Raw genomic sequence first — 18,814 nt, 5'->3', positions numbered from 1 at the left:
GTGAAAGCCTTGAGGCAGCCGTTTCCTGGTGCTGCCAGCTCCCCCATGATGGAGGAACAGCTGCCACCCGTCCTTCCTGCCCCAGATTGTGCAGAACTGTGGTCATCCCACAAGGCTGCTCACAAGCCACCCTGAGCAGAGGGCTCAGGCTGTCAGTGGGATTGGTTCTTGCTTAAATACGAGTATAAGGGACACGTTAGTCCTCAACCAGTTGACTCCAAGCTCAATCACCATCCTTCCATGTCAGATAGCCTGGGCTAACACAAAAATCCTCCCTGGTTACTCTGGCAGAAAGGATCTTTACCAGTGGTGATGACAGCACACATCAGCTACAGCACCTCATCACTTTGGAGTGTGCAGGCTTTTGGAGAGGATAGGAAGAGAATAAGGAAGAAAAGGTGCCTGCAAACAAGAAATCTGAATTGTAAGAACACATTTCCCAGCTGCTGTGACAGAGAAGATGAAGAGACACCATGATGGGGAGGGATTTAATGCCAAATTTATGAATGATCCAGCAGGTGGATAACTCATGTGAAAGTGAGAATATTCTGGGAAATAGTCACTGCAAAATGTTCTGGAGTTCACCTGCAAAAACAGAACAACAGCTTCTGCTTCTCTCTTTGACCAACTCCACAGAATGGACTCCACCGATAGGCTTTTGATGTTTTAATAAGCAAAAATGTTCTGCAACTGAAGTCTATGATGATCGATACTATCATGGAACCAAAAGGTGGACCATTTTTTTGAAATTTTAGAGAAGGCAAAATGAAAGTCATTGATTTTTTTTTGTTTGTTTTCCTAGGCTACTATCAAATTGCCAAGTCTTAAATCTCTCAACCAATTTCCTACCTGTTTCCGCCCATTCCCACCCATAACGGAGGCCAGTGGAAGTGGTTCTTCTTCCTCATCTTCAGTGGGAACAACAAACAACCAAGTGAACGCACAAACCCTGCAGCTGCAACTGAGTAGTGACCATGGTGTGGGGCAGGGGGATAAATAAATGTGGCATCTGAAGCACATTTCTTAATGACTACAGTAGCTCCAAGAACATTTAACAAAGAAAGGAACTCAGAATCATTATTTTCTCCAATCAATTCAGAAGGAAATACTTCAGGAAAACGTCACCTAAGTGGAGGGTTTTCTTTTTTTAACAAATGATAAAATATGGTAGATGACAAGTGACCTTGCTTTTACAATGCATAAATGACCACAACTCTTTATGTCCATAATCATGGTTACTATTTTGCTAGTATTTTTCTTTTCAAGGTTTTTTATTGAGATATAATTTATGTACCTTGATATTTACCCTTTTAAAGTACACATTCTATAGTTTTTAGTATATTTGCAAATATGCTAAACAACCATCACCACTAAACAATCCTAGAACATTTTCATCCCCCAAAAAGAAACTCTATATGTAGTAGCAATTACTCCTCATTCTCCATTGCCCCCAGCCCCTAGCAACCACTAAGCTACTGTCTCTGTGGATTTGCCTATTCTGGACATTTCACATAAATGAAATCATATGATATATGATCTTTTGTGCCTGGCTTCTTTCACTTACCATAATGTTTTCAAGGTTCCTATGTGTTGTAGCATCAATCAGTACTCATTCCTTTTAATTGACAAATAATATTCCACTGTATAGATTACTATATTTTTTGTAGCTCTATTCATCAGTTGATAGACACTTAAATTGTTTCCACTTTATTGCTATTATGAATGATGCTGCCATTTCATCACACAAGTTTTTGTGCGAACATATGATTTCAATTCTCTATATGGTGACTCTGTGTTGAGCATTTCGAGAAACTGCCAAACTATTTTCCAAAGCAGCTGCACCATTTTACATTCCCACCAGCAGTTTATAAGAGTTCCAATTTCTCTCCATCCCTGTTAATACTTGTTATTACCTGTCTCTTTATGACAGCCATCTCAGGGGGTATGAAGAAGTATCTCATTGTGGTTTTGATTTACATTTCCCTAATGACTAATGATGTTGAGCATCATTTCAAATGCTTATTGGTCATTTGTATATTTTCTTTAGAGACAGCGCTACTTAAATCCTTTGCCTATTTTTTTTAATTGGGTGGTTTATCTTCATATTGTTGAGCTTTTCAGTCTTTTCCCTCTGAATTGTTTTTCTAGAGATTGTAGAAAAGGACATTGGGTTCCATCTAGTTCAGTCCTGGCTTTGGGAATGAAGCATAACTTTATCGAACTGGATAATTATAAGGTTGAAAACATTTACTGCGCACTTATTTTGTGCCAGGCACTCTGAGACCTTTATTAACTTATAGCTGAAGAGAAAGCTGTTGCTTGGGTCATATGTTTCTTCCTTAGATGCTTATTAAGATCAGCAAAGGTTTTCCTTAGGGAAGCATCAAGTGTTTCTTTGTTCTCTGAGACAGGGAGATGCCCCCATCCCCACCTCCTGCCAAGGGAGCCAGATACATCCATTGGGAGCTAATATACAACCCTTCCTCCTGCCATGTTATAGCTATCTAGAACAACTTAGTCATTGCTAGACTCAGGACAGGTGCTTTGAAGCTCCACTTTGAGCACCTGAAGTTGAAACTATGATCATGTTTTCTACAAATACACCCAAGAGAATCTTTTCAGCTTGGTCTCTAGTCCTTGTTATGCAAAATATGGACAATGCTTATGGAGGTGACAAAAGAAGAAACCCCACAAAACAATCTACAGAAGCATATACAGCAAAGCAATCAATTCATTGTCTTAGACTAATTATAGCAAAGTTGGCTCAGCTAAAGTACAGAGGCATTGGAGGTAAGTGAGGCTACAAGGAGAACAGGAAACAGACTGAGGAGGTCACTTCTCAAAAATAAATCATAAAGGAAAGAGCAAAGGTGAGGAAAGGCATTTTCTTCACCAGTCCTACCTCTTTATAAATGTTAGTTAAGTTGCATGTTTTATCTGCCTAGGCTATATTCATATAGCACACTATTCCTTTTCCTTCCTATTTCCTTCCTCTCCCCTTGAAAGTCCAGCAAAACAACAACAACAAAAAAAAACAAATTGAGGGGTTGAGGTAGTAGAACACCACATGGACCTTCACTTTTGATATCATGACTTCAAGGTCTCCAGAAATGTCCCTTTTCTCTCATACCCAAGTCCCAAGATCTCACTTAACAAATCTAACATGCCAAAGGGGCCAATTCCTGGTAATCAGTGGATTTGAATTATTGTCTATAAATCTATCCCTTCGAGCTTCTAGTGGTGGAACCCCAGGTGGGCTGGGTGGGACAATTCAAGAGCAGACAGGAGGGAACTTCGTACATCTCACCAAGATGGCCACAGGCTAATCCACTTTCAACCAAGATGATTCCGGGTGGGAACTTCCAAGGTCTAGTGTACTATTAATTATGTGAACAACTTCATCTTAAGTCAAACCTCAAACAAAGGCTCCAGGCATAATTGCACAGATCAAGTGCAAACCTCAAAATTATTTAAACACATGCCCTCCAGGAATTTCCCCAAGCCCTCAGGATCCTCTGGCAAAATCCTCAGGCTAGGAACTTTCCTCTTAGAGACATCATACACCACTCTGGAGAGCCATGGAAAGAGTAGAACAGGTGTCGTGGGCTGAACTGCATTCCCCCCCCCCCCCAATTTATGTGTTGAAGCCTTAACCCCCAGTACCTCAGAATGTGACTGCATTTGGAGTTGGGACCTTAAAGAGGTGATTAAGTTAAAATAAGGCTACTAGGGTGGGCTCTAATCCAGTCTGACTGGTCTCTTTATAAGAAGAGGAAATTTAGGCACACAAAGAGACATCAAGGTGGTGTTTCCACAGAGGAAAAACCATGTGAGGACACAGATAAGGCATTGTCTGCAAGTCAAGGAGAGGAGTCTTAGAAGAAGCCAGCCCTGCCATCACCTTGCTCTTCGACTTCTAACCTGCAGAACTGGGAGAAAATAAATGTCTGCTGTTTAAGCCACATAGTCTGTGGTATTTTGGTACGGCAGCCTCAGCAAATGAATACAACAAGCGTCTCCCAGTAAAACAAAGCCCTGGGGTCTCCTGGTGAGCGCGGCCACTCACCCTGTAGTAGTCAGTGCTGTACACGTCCCGGGACATGCCGAAGTCCCCGATTTTCACCAGGAGGTTCTCGCCGACCAGGCAGTTCCGGGTGGCCAGGTCTCGGTGCACGAAGTGCTGGGACGCCAGGTAGACCATGCCCGCGGCGATCTGCTGGGCGATGTGCAGCATCTGTGACTGCGTCAGCTCCGTCGGTGGGTTGCCTTCAGCCATCAGCCCAGCATCGGGTCCATGTGCCCTGTGGAGGACACGGAAGGCGTTGCCAAAGCTGGAACTCTGCCTGGGGGGCCCTTTGCCCCTTTATCAGCTGCTGGTTCTAAAAGACACTGCCTGACTTAGTAAAAAGAGGAGGGAAAGATGCTTCATCCATGATTGTACCTCAAAAGCACCCAGGCCTCAATTCCCAGAGCCTAGAATTCCCAGGACCTGAATGGTGCCCCCTTCAACATATAGACAGGTTCATGTTTTAGGGGCTCCCGAGGTATGCTCTGGTCAGGCACTGACCAGAGCCCCCAATCCTGAAAAGCAGTAGGTGGCTGAAGCACAAAAACAAAACAAAATTCTGGGAGAGAGTGTGGCTCTCCTACAGCAAGGGGTCATTGCGCGCCAGTGAGAGCACCACCGGGCCCCCCAGCCACAGGCTGCAGCCAAGTACCTCCCACCAAGGCTGCTCTCTCCAGAGTGTTCCACCAGGGCCTGAGTTGGCATTTATGTTGTCCCTGATTCTACCTGCTCTGCTGCCCGGTATGGTTTCCAAGCTACATTGATCTCCCTCAAGCCCAATTCGGCAGAATCCCAGGGCATCCTCAGCCTGAATATTCATTCCAAGTGAAAAATACCATCTCCTCTGCCCACCCCTTCCCCTGACCTCCAGCTCAACACATGCATTGGCCACCACACAGGAGAATTCTTTTGAATCACAACACATTTACTCTTTTACTAGTGCAAGTTTAATTCTTTACCCTTTTTGGGGGGTGGAGGTGGGGAGGTGGGAGTGAGAGTACGGTATTTTATATGCCTTCTATCTTACACACCAGCCTTTTCCCAGCTATGGGATGAATTGAGGTATCATAACACTGACAGGTGCTTCAGAGAGGGGAGGGCCCCAGTCTTAGGATCCTCCCTCGGCAGCGGCAGTCCCCACTTTGGAACCCAGCGAGGTGAGCCCAGACTGGTGCCACTACCCCTGGCGGCCTGAGGGGGCGCTGCAGGGCAAGAAGTAAAAGCTTGGTCAAAGGGCATCTCCCTTCCAAAGGCAAGTCGGCCAATTACATCTCCTTCCAGACAGTTTGAAGCACTTGAAACACACATAGAGGATTTTAAATGAATTTTAAAGTGGTTCTTTCACCTGCAGAGTTCCCGAACTGTATGACTATTTGAAAATGAGAGAGCCAGAATTCAAAAATCCAGACCTGGTGCTGCCCCTCCCCTTACCCTCCAGCCCCACCTCTGATGAGTTACTCAAGCATGGGCATTTACCCTTCTCAGTCATGGCTCTGGCCCAGAATGATTCCTCTTTCTTTGATTTCTAAAATATGCTGTCATCTGATCTTTCGTTCCTGTATTCTCAGAGAACTTTGCCAGTGTGTAATTCCCCCACCCCCACCCCCTCTTGTTACACTGAGGAGCAATCTGTAGGACAGCCTCGGGATCTCTCCAGCTCTAAACCTCTCACTGGAGTAAGCAATCTTGCCATGCAGTGGGCAAGGCTCTGGGTGTCAGAACTGAATTTGAATCCTGTCCTAACATACTAGCTGTGACCTCAGGAGAGCTCCAGAACCTCTCTGGGCCTGTTTCCTCATTCTGTAAAGTGGGGATACTGACCCCAACTTCCTTAGCACACTGATGTGAGGAGTAATTGAAACTATGCTTGTGTGGTGCTTTGCGGCCTTTCATCAAAAAGCCAGAGCGAAAGGCTTCGCAGACAAAGGTTCTCTTTTAAAAAGAAATCGAGAGGAGACAAGACAGCACAACTTATCTTCTGGGCATTTCTTTTTCTTTTCTTTTTCCGAATGGCCTGTGACAGGACTCTTAGGGATACCAAAGGGCTGGGTCTTCCCACCTCACTAAAGGTTACTCAAGCCCAACCCTTCTCAGTATTAAGAGGGAGCAGAAGTGATGTTTTCACTCATCACAGGAGACAAAGCTCTTCTGTGACCTCATCAGGAGAGGGACCTAGGGGAGCACATCAACTATGAGAAATCTTGTCAGACCCAGAGAATCTAGGCCAAGATAAATCTTCATAGATTTAGTTCAAAGAGGGAAATAAGTTGTTGATTTGCCCCAGCTTTGTTTCAGCCCCAGAAATCTAGATTCCTCTAAGAATCTGTCCATTGCAAAGACTCCAGAGATAAGGAAAATTTAGAGGCGAGTATCAAAGGACACCACTGAGCAAAACAGCACACCCCAGCCTTACACTCTTAGGGTGCCAGAAAGCCCCAGCCTCCACAGCCTTCTGCACTCTACACTACCATGTGTGGCTGGGGCAGGCGCCGGCATTTTTAATGTTAGTATTCCTCATGCTTGCTTCTGGGTATTTGAACAAGGCTCCTTCTGATGGGAGAAGCCTCTGGATGCTTTCCTTGAGCAGAAAGTCCTATTGTAAATAGAGGGCAGGTGAGTCTTCTAAACAAGTTCTTAAGAAGAGTGTAAATAAAGTTAATACAACGGCCCTCTGTTTCACTCCCCGGAAATAAAAAACATGTTTCAGCTCTTCCAAGAAAACATGCCTGAAGAAGGGAAAGCAATATCAGCACTCTGGTGTGGGTGGCAGGGAGGTGCAGGGGGCTTCTGAGCGGGAAGGCTGCTCACCCTTCCTCAGCTTGTTCTCTCCATGTGGGTTGTAGTCGGCACTTAGCCACACTGTCCTGGCTGTGGAATTCCAGAGCACACTAACTTCCTTCTGCTCTTCTAACAGCCACCTTAAGAGGAAGGATTGCAGCGGTGATGACTAGGGGTTTTGCAGACAGGGAATGTGGGTTGGAATCCCAGCCCTGTCACTGACTAGTCACTGACTCAGGTTCTTCAACTGTAACATGAGAATGATGGTAATAATGGTTTATGAAGTTTATATAAGTTATAACATTTTAAATGCTTAGAAAATCTCACTGTTAACTGTTATTGCTTGAAAACGCTTTGTTTTCTCCTCATTGGAAGAGAATTTTGGAGAGTTTGTAGTAGGAGAAACTCCAATCTCCTTGAAAGCAAGAACTGTATTTTCCTCCATATTTCCCAACCTAGCATAGAAGCTGACCATGTTGGTACTCAGTGTATGCCCTTTGGATGAATGAAAAGGGTCGGAAGATAACTGTAGGCATCTGTCATCATAGGGTAATGCCAATGACACTGGGGATATGTTCATGGCAGTTTAAGGGCTGGGTTCCCTTCCAGAAAGAGAAGATACATTGTAGTTCACAGCACAGTATTGCACCTAAGAACTGATTCTTGGCATGGAAAACCTCTTGTTCCCAGAGTTCAGCAGATTCTGAAATGGAGCTGAGGAGGTTTCCAATAGCTCCATGGCCCATACAAGATGCCAAGGGAGAATCAGGTGCCTGCTCCTTCTGGAAGGCAGGAAGGAGAGCTAGGGATAGGTCAACAGATCCAAAAGTGAAAGAATCAGCACACACACACACACACACACACACACACACACACACGTGCGCTTATATGCATGTGCATAGTCTGAGCTCACAGGAGCATTTAATCTCATCCAGGTGAATACATGTGGACTTATTATGCTATGGTTTTTGGAAAGCATCATTTTTAATTGGAGAAGTAGCCTAGAGCATGGGAACAAGGAAAAAATATTTCTCCTATGAGCATCCAGACCTCAGCCAAATTCAGCTTCTTTTCCTGCTTTCACATTAGATCTGACGATACTCCATGCAAAAGCTATCATCATTCTCTCTCGTATCACCTACAAGAAAAACTTTGCTGACATCAGATAGTGCGTTGCCAGGATGAGTGTCTCTGAACACCATAAATTGGCTCCATATTCCTAATCTCACCTGGCAGTCCCTCACACACACAATCAGAGGCAAAGCAGAGAAGGAGAACTAAATTACACATGTATTCATGAGGCTAGAGATGGTGAAAGTGATCCAGATGGCACAAATCACGTGATGACATTTCTAAACACAGCGGTACACTCTCCTCCTTCCACTGTTCTCTCAGTGATTGACTTATTACTTAAACTATACAGTTTCTGAATCTTCCAGTGGCTACATGAAGCTACTAGCGCTGATTTTTGTGGAAAGCCCTCTTCAGTGCCCACAGAAACCAGAGGAGGTCAGAGGTGTAGGCGTAGGTGTCGCCGTGACACGGAAGGCGTAATATCCCAGGATTTTGGATCCCTCAACCAAAATAAAGAGGAAAATGTGGCAGAGAAAAAGGGTTGTGGGGACAACATCTATTGACTACCTCCTATCACAATAGTCCTGACACTAGTGGATGTTATTATACCGCTTTTACATGTAAGGAAACTGAGGCTAGTAAAGGCAGATGCAAATTGGTCCCCTGCCCCTAACATCTTTCCTGTTTCTGCTAAATTACACCACCTACCAAGAAATCACAAGCAGCACATTTGCTAATCTTTCAAAGCTGAGGGGCAGCTCTCTGATAAAGAAACCAGCATGTCAGAGGCAGACGTGAGTTGGAGAGGAGCTAATCATGCAGGCTCTCTGAACCATGAGGGCCTCTCCCTCCTGGAGCCCACTTCCCCCCTCGCCCCTGCCCCCGCCACTGCACCTGAGGAACTTGTTGAGGTCCCCGTGCTTCATGTACTCGAAGACCATGATGAGGGGATCGCCTTCCACACACACGCCATAGAACTTGACGATGTGCTCGTGCTGGAGGTTGGTCAGCAGCTCGGCCTCGCGGTGAAAGTCCTTGCGTGCGTTGTCACTAGCGTCCTTCAGTGTCTGGGGACCAGCGGCAGAGAGGAGAGAAAACCAACACGTCGTAAATGGAGGACATCAAAGAGAAGGTTGTGTTGAGAAGGAATTAATTCAGTGGGTCCGGAGGTCCCTAGATAGGAAGGAAACTCATCTCATTTATTACAGGAAAGATGGGAAAACAGCCTAATTCCTGAGGAAATAGTGTTTGTATGAATAACTGAGGAAAAGTCCCTGGTGGGTATGCAGAGCTTTACAGTTTATGAAGCACGTGCCCAGATGTTAAGTTATAGACACGAGCATCATAGAACCTTCATCCCTTTGAAGCCTGGCCTGGGCCCCACTAGTACCAGGGACGTCTTTCCAATTTTGGTGCCTGAGGGTGCAACGTGAACCTCACCTCTGCTCATATAACCTTTTTAAAACTTAATATTACGGAAGTATTCAATAGAGAGCAGAGCATAAAAAGCTCTCATGTACCCATCTTTCAGCTTTGACAATGATGATTTTGCTGGTTTTATCATGTGACCCTCTAGAAAGCCTTCTCCACCTGGTTCCCCCACACACTGCTGGCTCAGAAAACGTCCCTGCCAGCAGGCCATTCACGCTGCCAAGATGAGGGTGCCCAAGATCATGCCAGCTGGGCTCTGGTACCTTGACTTCTGAGCTCCGACCACTCTGCAATCACGGTGCCATAGTAGGCAGGGCAAAGCTGGCATCTGTTGATGCCACGCACATGTGCTGAGCTCCTGTCCTGAGCCAGTCACTGAGCCAGACCTGGGATGGCATCAAGAAGACACCGACCCAAATCCTGGCCTCAGGTGCTTATGGGCAAACGGGAGATAAGTCCCATGTATAATTAACTGTAATTCAAGCTTAAAACACAATGTCCTTAATGAACCATCTCCCCTGCATCTCTGTCCAGTGTGACCTCCTGATATGCTTCTCTTGATCCTTATGCTGTCACTTTACAAACTATCTGCAGCTGCTCAGATGACACTGAGCCACACCTCCCAGCCCTGCACATGTTCAGTCCTCTACCTGGAATGCTGACTCAGGCATGGTGTTGGCAGGTGAATAATGTCCCCGAAAGATGTCCAGGTCCTAATCTCTGGGACACATGACAATTGTACCTTACATGGCTTTGATTCAGTAAAGGATATTGGTGTGAGGAGATCCTGGATTATCAGAGTGAGTTCACTGTCACCCGCAAAGGGTCCTTATAAGACAGGGGCAGGAGCATCAAGACAGAGAAGATGTCAGGATAGCAGCAGAGGTCAGAGAGGAGAGAAGGTGCTATGATGCTGACTTTGAAGATGGAAGAAGGTGCCATGAGCCAAGGATGTGGACGGCCTCTAAAAGCTGGAGAAGACAGGAAGCGGGTTCTACCCTACAATGTCCACAAGAGTCAGCCCTGCTGATATCTTGACTTTAGCTTAGTAAACCTGGTTTTGGAAGTCTGGCCACCAGAACTGTGAGAGAAATAATTTGTGATGTTTTAAGCCACTAAGTTTGTAGTGATTTGTTACAGCAGCCATAGGAAACAATATGCCTGGTTAACACCTAGCAATCTTCCAAGACTAGGCTCAGATGTCACCTTTCGGAGAAGTGTTCTCTCACCCCCTCATTGCTGTCACATCCCCTCTGCCCCCAGGCTAAGTTGCACAACCCCCTTAGGCACATCTCATACTTAACTTCTATCCTATTGCCAGCCACAGTACATTTTAATTGTGTATTTACTTGCTTATCTCTGGTATCGATGGTGAGCTACTTGACCGTGCCTTCTATCTCTGCATTGCCAGCACTGGGCACAGTGCCAGCACATGGCAAGTATTCAGCACAGGTTTGTGGGAATGACTAATAAAGGCCACGAGAAGCAAACACCAAGAGCAAAAGAGGAGTTCAGAAAGAGAGTGATTGCTTCAATTGAGGGACAAGGAGGAAGGAAGCCCAGAGAACTCCTCCTAGTAGAGGTGGCATGTGAGTATGTGAATCCCTTCTCCAGGAAGACTGCAATCAGTCATTATTAAAGTTAGATGGCAAATGTGAACACTCATATTCACTTAAACTGGAACAGAATGAAGCATGGCGATCCACCAGATGTGGATAGAATGCAAGACTAGAGACTATGGCCTGTGTCAAAGAACTTTGCCGGATCTTTGGTGGTTATTTTATAGCCTGCTGCCTCAACCCTCTCTCCCTGGTGGGATAATCCTGACCTGGACAATTTATAGACCTTGGGATGTGCCATGGGTTAGGTTCCTGGAGAGCAAATTCTGAGATGGAGAGTAGACAAGACATTTACTAGGGCATGCTCTTGGTATTAACACCTGTGGGAGGGACTATGCACAGGAGGAAGCTGAGCTGTGATGCAGTCTCAACAGAACTTCATCTGGCTTTACAGGATGACCCTTCAGAGTTGTCCTGAGTTGGGACAATAGGGTTGAGCCTTTATGACCCCTTATCAATCAGTCATCAGATGGGGGCCACCCCAGGAAGGCATCTGACCATGAGAGGATTTGCTGAGCCCCCACAGAAACCTGGCAGCTGAGGACTGTCTGCTGTAGCTTTCCCAGCAGGTGGGAGAGCAAGTCCCACTTTTCCAAAGTGGGGCCAGCTGGTTTGTCATCGAGTCCAGCACAGGATGAGTTTGCAAATGCAACGTACTGTGCCTGGGGCTGCTCTCCACACAGGGGGACACCAGGGAACAGGCAGGGCCTGCCTCTCATCAGCCATGAGAAACATTAAGATGACAAAGGCAGCTACAAGATCATAGTCTTTTCTGCTATGATCTGCACAATCTAGCGTTTTCACAAACTGCCTTTGCTAGGATTTGAAGCTTTCTCCCCAATGGTGACCTGATCCAAGGAGACAAATTGTAGGTGTAGTTTTCATTAGGCCAGAGGCAGCTAATTCTTCTGCCAAATTCAGGAGATACTGTTTGAAAAAAAAGAATCTGGTAATGGGGTCCCCATTCCCACTTTAGCATGTGGTTTTTGGAGAAGTGTCCCTTAAAAAGCATCACCAGTTCTACTTTGAAAAGTAGGGTGTCAGATAGGTACTAGACTAATCCAGGGATCACTTCATAGATTATATAAATGCCTAAGCACTGAAACTAATACAAAATAATATTGAATGTCAACTATAATTTAAAATATATATATATATATATATATATATATATATATATATATATATATAATCACAGGATGTAAAGTACATCATTGTGAATATAGTCAATGGTATTGTAATAGCTGTGTACAGTGTCAGAGGGGTAGTAGACTTGTTGGGGTTATCACTTTGTGAGGGGTGTAAATGTCTAATCATTTTGTTGTTTTGTACACCTGAAACTAATAACAATAATTTTAAAAAGACACAAAGACAATACACTCATTGGGAAGGAATTTGGGGTAAATATTTGAAATGAATGTGTTATTGGTTTATAACAACAATAAAATGGTCTACTTTTCTGAAAAGAAAGAAAGGAAGGAAGGAAGGAAGGAAGGAAGGAAGGAAGGAAGGAAGGAAGGAAGGAAGGAAGGAAGGAAGGAAGGAATCAAGTATATTAGGGTCAGCAAGTATTCAGACAGGCCGAACAACTTTGATAGATTCGTTTCCATGGAAACCATACATTTTTTTCACTTAATAACAAAATGAACAGTTGCCAAAAACCTGGTGTCTGGGGCTCTGCTCCCTCAAAGCTCCAGAAACTGGGTTTGTATCCATCCAAACTAAACTCTTTTCCTCCCTGTTGTACAGGGAGGAGGAGTGAAATGCTTATCCTGATGACTTGTTTAGGTTGGTTTTACCCATGGACGTGCTTTTAGCTGTTTTTTTTTTGTTGTTGTTGTTGTTTTTTGTTTGCTTTTTATCTACCCACTGTTTTGTCTTGCTGAACTTCTATGCAGAAAAGTGGCAGATGAGGCAAGGAGACAGGCATGGAGGAGATGAACATTGTCATCCTCTGGGTCCTTCCCCTGGGCCCACAGAGAAAAACACACACATCCAAGCATTTCTCACACTTGGACTTACACCATAGACTTGAGTATGTGTCTGTCTCCACCACTTCCTTTGACAGCAAAAGTGTGTTGTGTTCACCTGTTTATTGCTGCTGCCTAATCCAGGGTTGAGCAACTAAAAGAACCCCTGACCCATGAGGTCTGTGCAAACTAGAGATAAAAGAGGAAAGGAATGAAAAGGGACTGTTCATCTGGAAAGAACATAGGCCCAAGTAAGAAACAGAAATGAAGGAAGGACCAGGAAAAGAAAGCAGGTAGGACAATGCAAGGTTGAGGGAGGCCCTTCCCAAAGCACCCCCTCCTGTAGAGCAGGCCCCAATGTTTGTGTTCTTCCAGTCAAAGGGCAGATATTCACAATGGTGGTGCTCAAATCAAAGGAGTTCTAGTTTAAAATCAGAAGATCTAGTTCAAATCCCGGCTCTGCTCTGGACCTCTGTGGACTCTGGTTTTCTCCTCTGGAAAATGATGGTAATAATATCCTCTACTTCACAGAGGCACTGAGGGGATTGGGTGAGACAATGTCAGTTGGGATGCCTTCCAGGGTCCCTGTAGAAAGTAATATTTGGGTGATTTGAATTTGAAACCACAACCAGGACTGCATCTAGTTTGCTCAGACAAGGACCCAGGAAGGACAAAATGAGCATAGATAAGGCACCGGATGGGCCCAAGGCATGAGAGTAGCAGTGCTTCTGAGGCTGCCACTGTTTCTCTCCTGAAAGCCCTTGAACGCTGCAATGTTTTTCACAAGATCCAGAAGCTGCTGAGATAGCTTATTTGTAAGGCCTTGGTCTGTCTTTATCAGTGAGTTAGAGAAGGTGACAGACCCATTAAGGTCATTATCACAAGGCATGAACTAATTCTGCATGTAATCTTTCTTCTCAAGTTTCAGCAAGGTAGAGTTGATTCAAGATTGTGTGTGTGTGTGTGTGTGTGTGTGTGTGTGTGGAGAAAGAGAGAGAGGGAGACTATGTCAGGCAGTGGGCTAGAGGAGTAAAGTAGGAGAGAAGACAATGTTTGCTTTGGGGGGGGCACCAAAATGACAGAGTTCACATGCATCAAGTATTTCCATTTCCCGAAAGCAAAACACTATGGGAAGAGACACCATCCTTTTTTCAATGTCAAAAGCTGTGCTTCAGTACCATTTTTGGATTTAAGAGAGATTTCGCTATTCATGGGACAAACGTATCTCACAAACTTGGCCTCATCCGATGTGCCCATCCATTTTTGCACGTTGGATTCTTTTTCTAAATTATGATTCAATTCTATTTTAAAAGGTTCAGAAAATATGGTGGTAACAAGTTGGGCAAAATCATCTTCTGAATTTGGCAATCTAAGGCTGGAATTTTTCTAAGGTTGGAACCATAGCCAGACAGCAATCAGGAGCTGGAAAAATCCTGCTATCAACCCTATTTATAAAAATCAACTCTGTTTTAGTATCAGGGCTGATTGTCATTTTACTCAATTAAGGGAGGCTTGGCTGTTTCCTGGAGTCCCTTGGCAATGGACATGAGGTGGCAGCCTCCCTCTCTGATAATTCCCTCCACTTACGTTTCATTTTGACAGGCATGTTTGCCCCAGCATTGAGCATTGCCACTTTCTTACTCCTAGTGTCTGCTTTGTAACTTCATTTTTTTCTTATTCCTGATAAATTTCCTGACACAGTAAAGCTGCCATACTTTCTGAAGTCGTTCTCAAGGGAGAGGTCTCACCCAGAACCACAGTGAGTTACTGCCTGGAGCACACATCGATTCAGAGTTGGAAGAATGAAGTAGTATGAAATAAACTTGAGTACAGAACTGAGAAATGACTGAAGGCAAAACAGAAGGAAGGAAAATTAACATTCATCTGAAATGCTCTAGCAACATATTAAAGCTAACATGAAGCTAGTAAGAGAGGCAAGAGAGCTCATTTGAAATCATTGTGTGATTAGATGTTGTAGGACATGATAAACGATAATGCATTTCAAAATATGGGTGGTTTAGGAGACACAAGGTAAAACAGAGATGGCGTCCTTTTTTTATACTGATCTTTTATCCTTCACTTATACCTTTTAGAGCTCATAGGAACAGAGTTAAGGTGAAAGACTTAAATAAAGAAGAGATTATTATCGGAAGATCGCATTATGCCCAATGTCCACCACCATGCTTAAAACATAAATAGCAATGAGCAAACTCCCATATGAGGCAACCAAGATGTATGAAAATGTTTCTCAGCACGCCTAAGTTCTTCTGGGTCAGAATCTTCGGGTCATGATCTGTTGCTACTAGAGATTCTTTATTGTTTTGATATCTTCTAGACCTGCACAGCCACATGTGGCCAGGGACCATTTGAAATTAGATGTGCTGTGAGTGTAAAACACACACCAGACTTTGAAAACTTGGTATCGATAAAATAGCTCATTAATATGTTTATATTAATAATATGTTGAAATAATATTTTTGATGTGTTGAGTTAAATACAATATATTAATAAAATTAGTTTTATTTATTTTTTTACTTTTTTATTGCGCATACTGAGAAATTTTAATTTTTAAACATTAAAATATAAAAGTAGCTTCCATTTGTGGCTCATATCATACTTCTGTTGGACAGCATGGTTCTATAAAAGAGGCTATTAATATAGGCTATCAATGGGTCAACCTGCTTTTTTGGAAATGTTGGAAAACAATGCTAAGCTGACATAGAATTAAGGCAGACACCCTGCTTATAAGGTTCTTACAGGCAGTGATAAGCCAAGTATTTAGAGTAAGCCATAGTCACAATGCTGCATGATTCTTCTAACTTACTGGGTCTCCTCTAAAGAAAGGTAGAGGAAGCATCTGTCAACTTCTTACAAAAATGAACTTTGGAGTAGTATATTTTAATAAATGCAGAACTAGGCAGAGCTTGATAAAAACAAAATCTTAGAAACTAAGGGGAATGCAATAAGTGGCTCCCCCACATTTTTACAAATGTAAAAACAAATTAAATGATTGTATGAAAATAATAATGAAAACACTCAGATAGTGTGCACTATGTACTAGACACCAGCACGTTGTGTATATCAAGTCAATCATATGTAACTGGCCTTTGCAAGGACTTTAATTATGTACCAAGTGACAGCCTAAAATACAAGATTCATAGCCAGGGTGTTGATTGCTGCTATCTTTATTTTTCACAGCCGGGCTGACTCTAATGGTTCAGAATCTAACAAGTCCAGCAGCCAATGGGAAACATGAGGCTCAGTTCTAATTCACATACTTTAAAATATTTGCAATAATTTGGAGCATACAATTGATGGTTTATGCGTGCATATTACATCAAGTTGCATATTAGAAATGCTACACCTTCGGAAGATAGGAAACTAATTCATAGAGAAATATCAGAGAAATATTGACTCAAGAGAATGAATCAGAAGTTGGCCTCCAATGTGGAAAACTGCAATATAATGACAGGCTTTAAATACGCCAGCGTACAATTATCAGAGACAACTTCACCAGTTACACAGGAGTTGGTGGATCATGGTAGACCGTGACTCGACTGCAAGTTGGGCTATCATGTTAAAGTCAATTAAAAACAGCACAACTACCGCAGTGCATACGTTCCAAAGATACAGAGATGTGAAATTAATCCTCCAGCTATGTTTGGTACCAGATGATTCGTCATCAGAGTGAAATGCACTGCTTTGGTTATAGTATTTATGAAAAGATGGGGATAAATTGGAGATAAGCCAGCAAAGAGGGTTGACAAGACAAATTGACAAGACAAAAAACAGATCTCCCATCAAAGGTTAAAAGTTGAAATTACTGGGAAAGGGACATTGTACAGGCAGGAGGGATTCTTAGAAGGAAATGTTGCTCTCCGTCCTACAGCGCATGTAAGTTGCACACGTGTACACACACACACACACACACACACACACACCAGGGAGGCATGCACTTACACTAAAGAACAATAGAAATCAATTAAGCAATGTCTGGACCATAAAGGTAATTAAGCTTTTTAACAGGCCACTATTAAAAGTTCCACAGTCTCTTTTACTAGAGACTTATAAAGATGGACTTGATAGTACTTTCTGCAACATTATATCCTGTTAAGGTATACAAACAATTTTTTTTAGTGCTACACTGATAAATGTTCTCTTAAATACACTAATCTTGTTATTATCCATTTCCATTTTGTGGGAACAAGGAATTCACATGCCAATATAAATGGAGAAATGGGGAGGAAGCACAGGAAGAGGGAGGAATGGGAGAGAGATTTCACATTAATCAAGATGTGAGTCCTGATATGACTGTCATAAAAAAGAAAGAAAGAAAGAAAGAAAGAAAGAAAGAAAGAAAGAAAGAAAGAAAGAAAGAAAGAAAGAAAGACAACAGCCATCTGTCTTAGAAATACACTTCTCTGAGTAGTGTACTTGAATGGACGGATGCTGGATGTACTTTCCCATCTATGAGTTGTATCACTGTTCCAGAATTGGAAAGAACGAGCTTTCCTTTTCAAGTCCTTATTCTGTCCTTACGTGTATTCTGAAACAACTGGCTCTAGTTGCTTCTTTCCCATAGGTGGCTTCATGTGTCATGTGAACACCTGGGATGGTTGGACCACAGGTAGGTGGCCTGGCATGAAGACGGATTGGAATAACTGGACTCATAGAGCTCTCCTTCTTGTGGAATCTGAATAGAGACCATGTGAATGTGGTTGGCATGAAAGCAGCAGTCACATGTTAGGGAGCAGCAGATGCAAGAGATAGCTGCACTACATTAGCAAGGAAGCCTAGAGGACAATCCCTGATGTGTCCAGCAGAGAGGATATAGAAGGGACAGTCATAAGGGCTACCTCAGATCCTGAGTGAGCTTTTGAATCCCAACTGTTCCAGTAACAGTGAGGCCTAGCTGTCCTGCAGTTCCTATTTCAGTTGCTCATCTTTCAGTGTTTCCTGTCAGATCTCTTTCCTCCTTCTTTTAGGTATAGCATCTCTAATATCCTTTCAGGGAACCAATGCTTCCCCGGACATTCAGTCAATGTGTGTCGGGTAAAGCTGCCCCTATCTTCCACTTCCAGGGATATGCATGTGCCCCAGGCCTGGATAATCAGAATATTCTATTTCCTTGCCCAGAAGGCCTGGCGACACAACTCAAGGCAAGCCAATAGGAGTCGCCCCTTGAACTTTTGCATAATTGTTGGGAAGGAGAAGCTCTCTTTTGGGTTGTTAGGATGGCAGGATCTAAGTCCAGAGCCATTGCTGGCACGTCTTTACCACAATATGGGGAGTGCCTGCCTGAGAATGCAGTCTCAATATATAGGGAAAGCAGAGTCGAGAGAGATTAGATAGATAGATGATAGATAGATAGATAGATAGATAGATAGATAGATAGATAGATAGATAGATAGATGATAGATAGATAGATGATAGATAGACAGATAGAAAGATAGATAGATAGATAGATAGATAGATAGATAGATAGATAGACAGACAGACAGACAGACAGACAGACAGACAGACAGACAGATAGATAGATAGATAGATAGATAATTCCCTTGATCTAGCAGTGCTGGAAGCCAGGACATCAGTAGCAAGGTATTCCAGTAGCTTGAGAAAATAAATTCTGTTTAAACCAGTTTGAGTTGGGTTTCCAAGGAGCCTTATGCTGTTCTTCTTATCAAAGCTGATTATGATGTTTTGCTTATATTTCCCTGAGGCCAAAGTGCTCACTCCAGAATCTAGTTTTCCTTGTTTCCACCTATTCCTTGAATTACATTTCTATCTGGGAAAACATGAAAGTCTCTATCATCCTTACATACAAATGAGCACAACTCACACACTCCTTTGTATTCCTTGATAAGTGGCATTGTGTT

The 18,814-nt window shown here is 43.3% G+C and overlaps 1 protein-coding gene across 5 annotated transcripts in view; it reads right to left on the bottom strand.

Moving 5' to 3' along the window:
• Positions 1-18,814, bottom strand: part of NTRK2 (neurotrophic receptor tyrosine kinase 2) — a 317,064-nt gene that overhangs the window by 55,347 nt on the left and 242,903 nt on the right. For all 5 annotated transcript variants that reach the window (XM_019750104.2, XM_019750100.2, XM_074330613.1 and 2 more), the window contains 2 exons: positions 8,813-8,985; positions 4,067-4,301 (listed from right to left, as the gene is read on the bottom strand). In XM_019750104.2, coding sequence (XP_019605663.2) covers positions 4,067-4,301; positions 8,813-8,985 — 408 coding nt within the window. The remainder of the gene's footprint in view (positions 1-4,066; positions 4,302-8,812; positions 8,986-18,814) is intronic.

This window comes from Rhinolophus sinicus, linkage group LG04 (genome assembly GCF_036562045.2).
Source record: "Rhinolophus sinicus isolate RSC01 linkage group LG04, ASM3656204v1, whole genome shotgun sequence".
Classification (NCBI taxonomy): Eukaryota; Metazoa; Chordata; class Mammalia; order Chiroptera; family Rhinolophidae; genus Rhinolophus; species Rhinolophus sinicus.
Note: the sequence above shows the minus strand (reverse complement) of the source record. Positions and strands in the feature narration are given on the sequence as shown.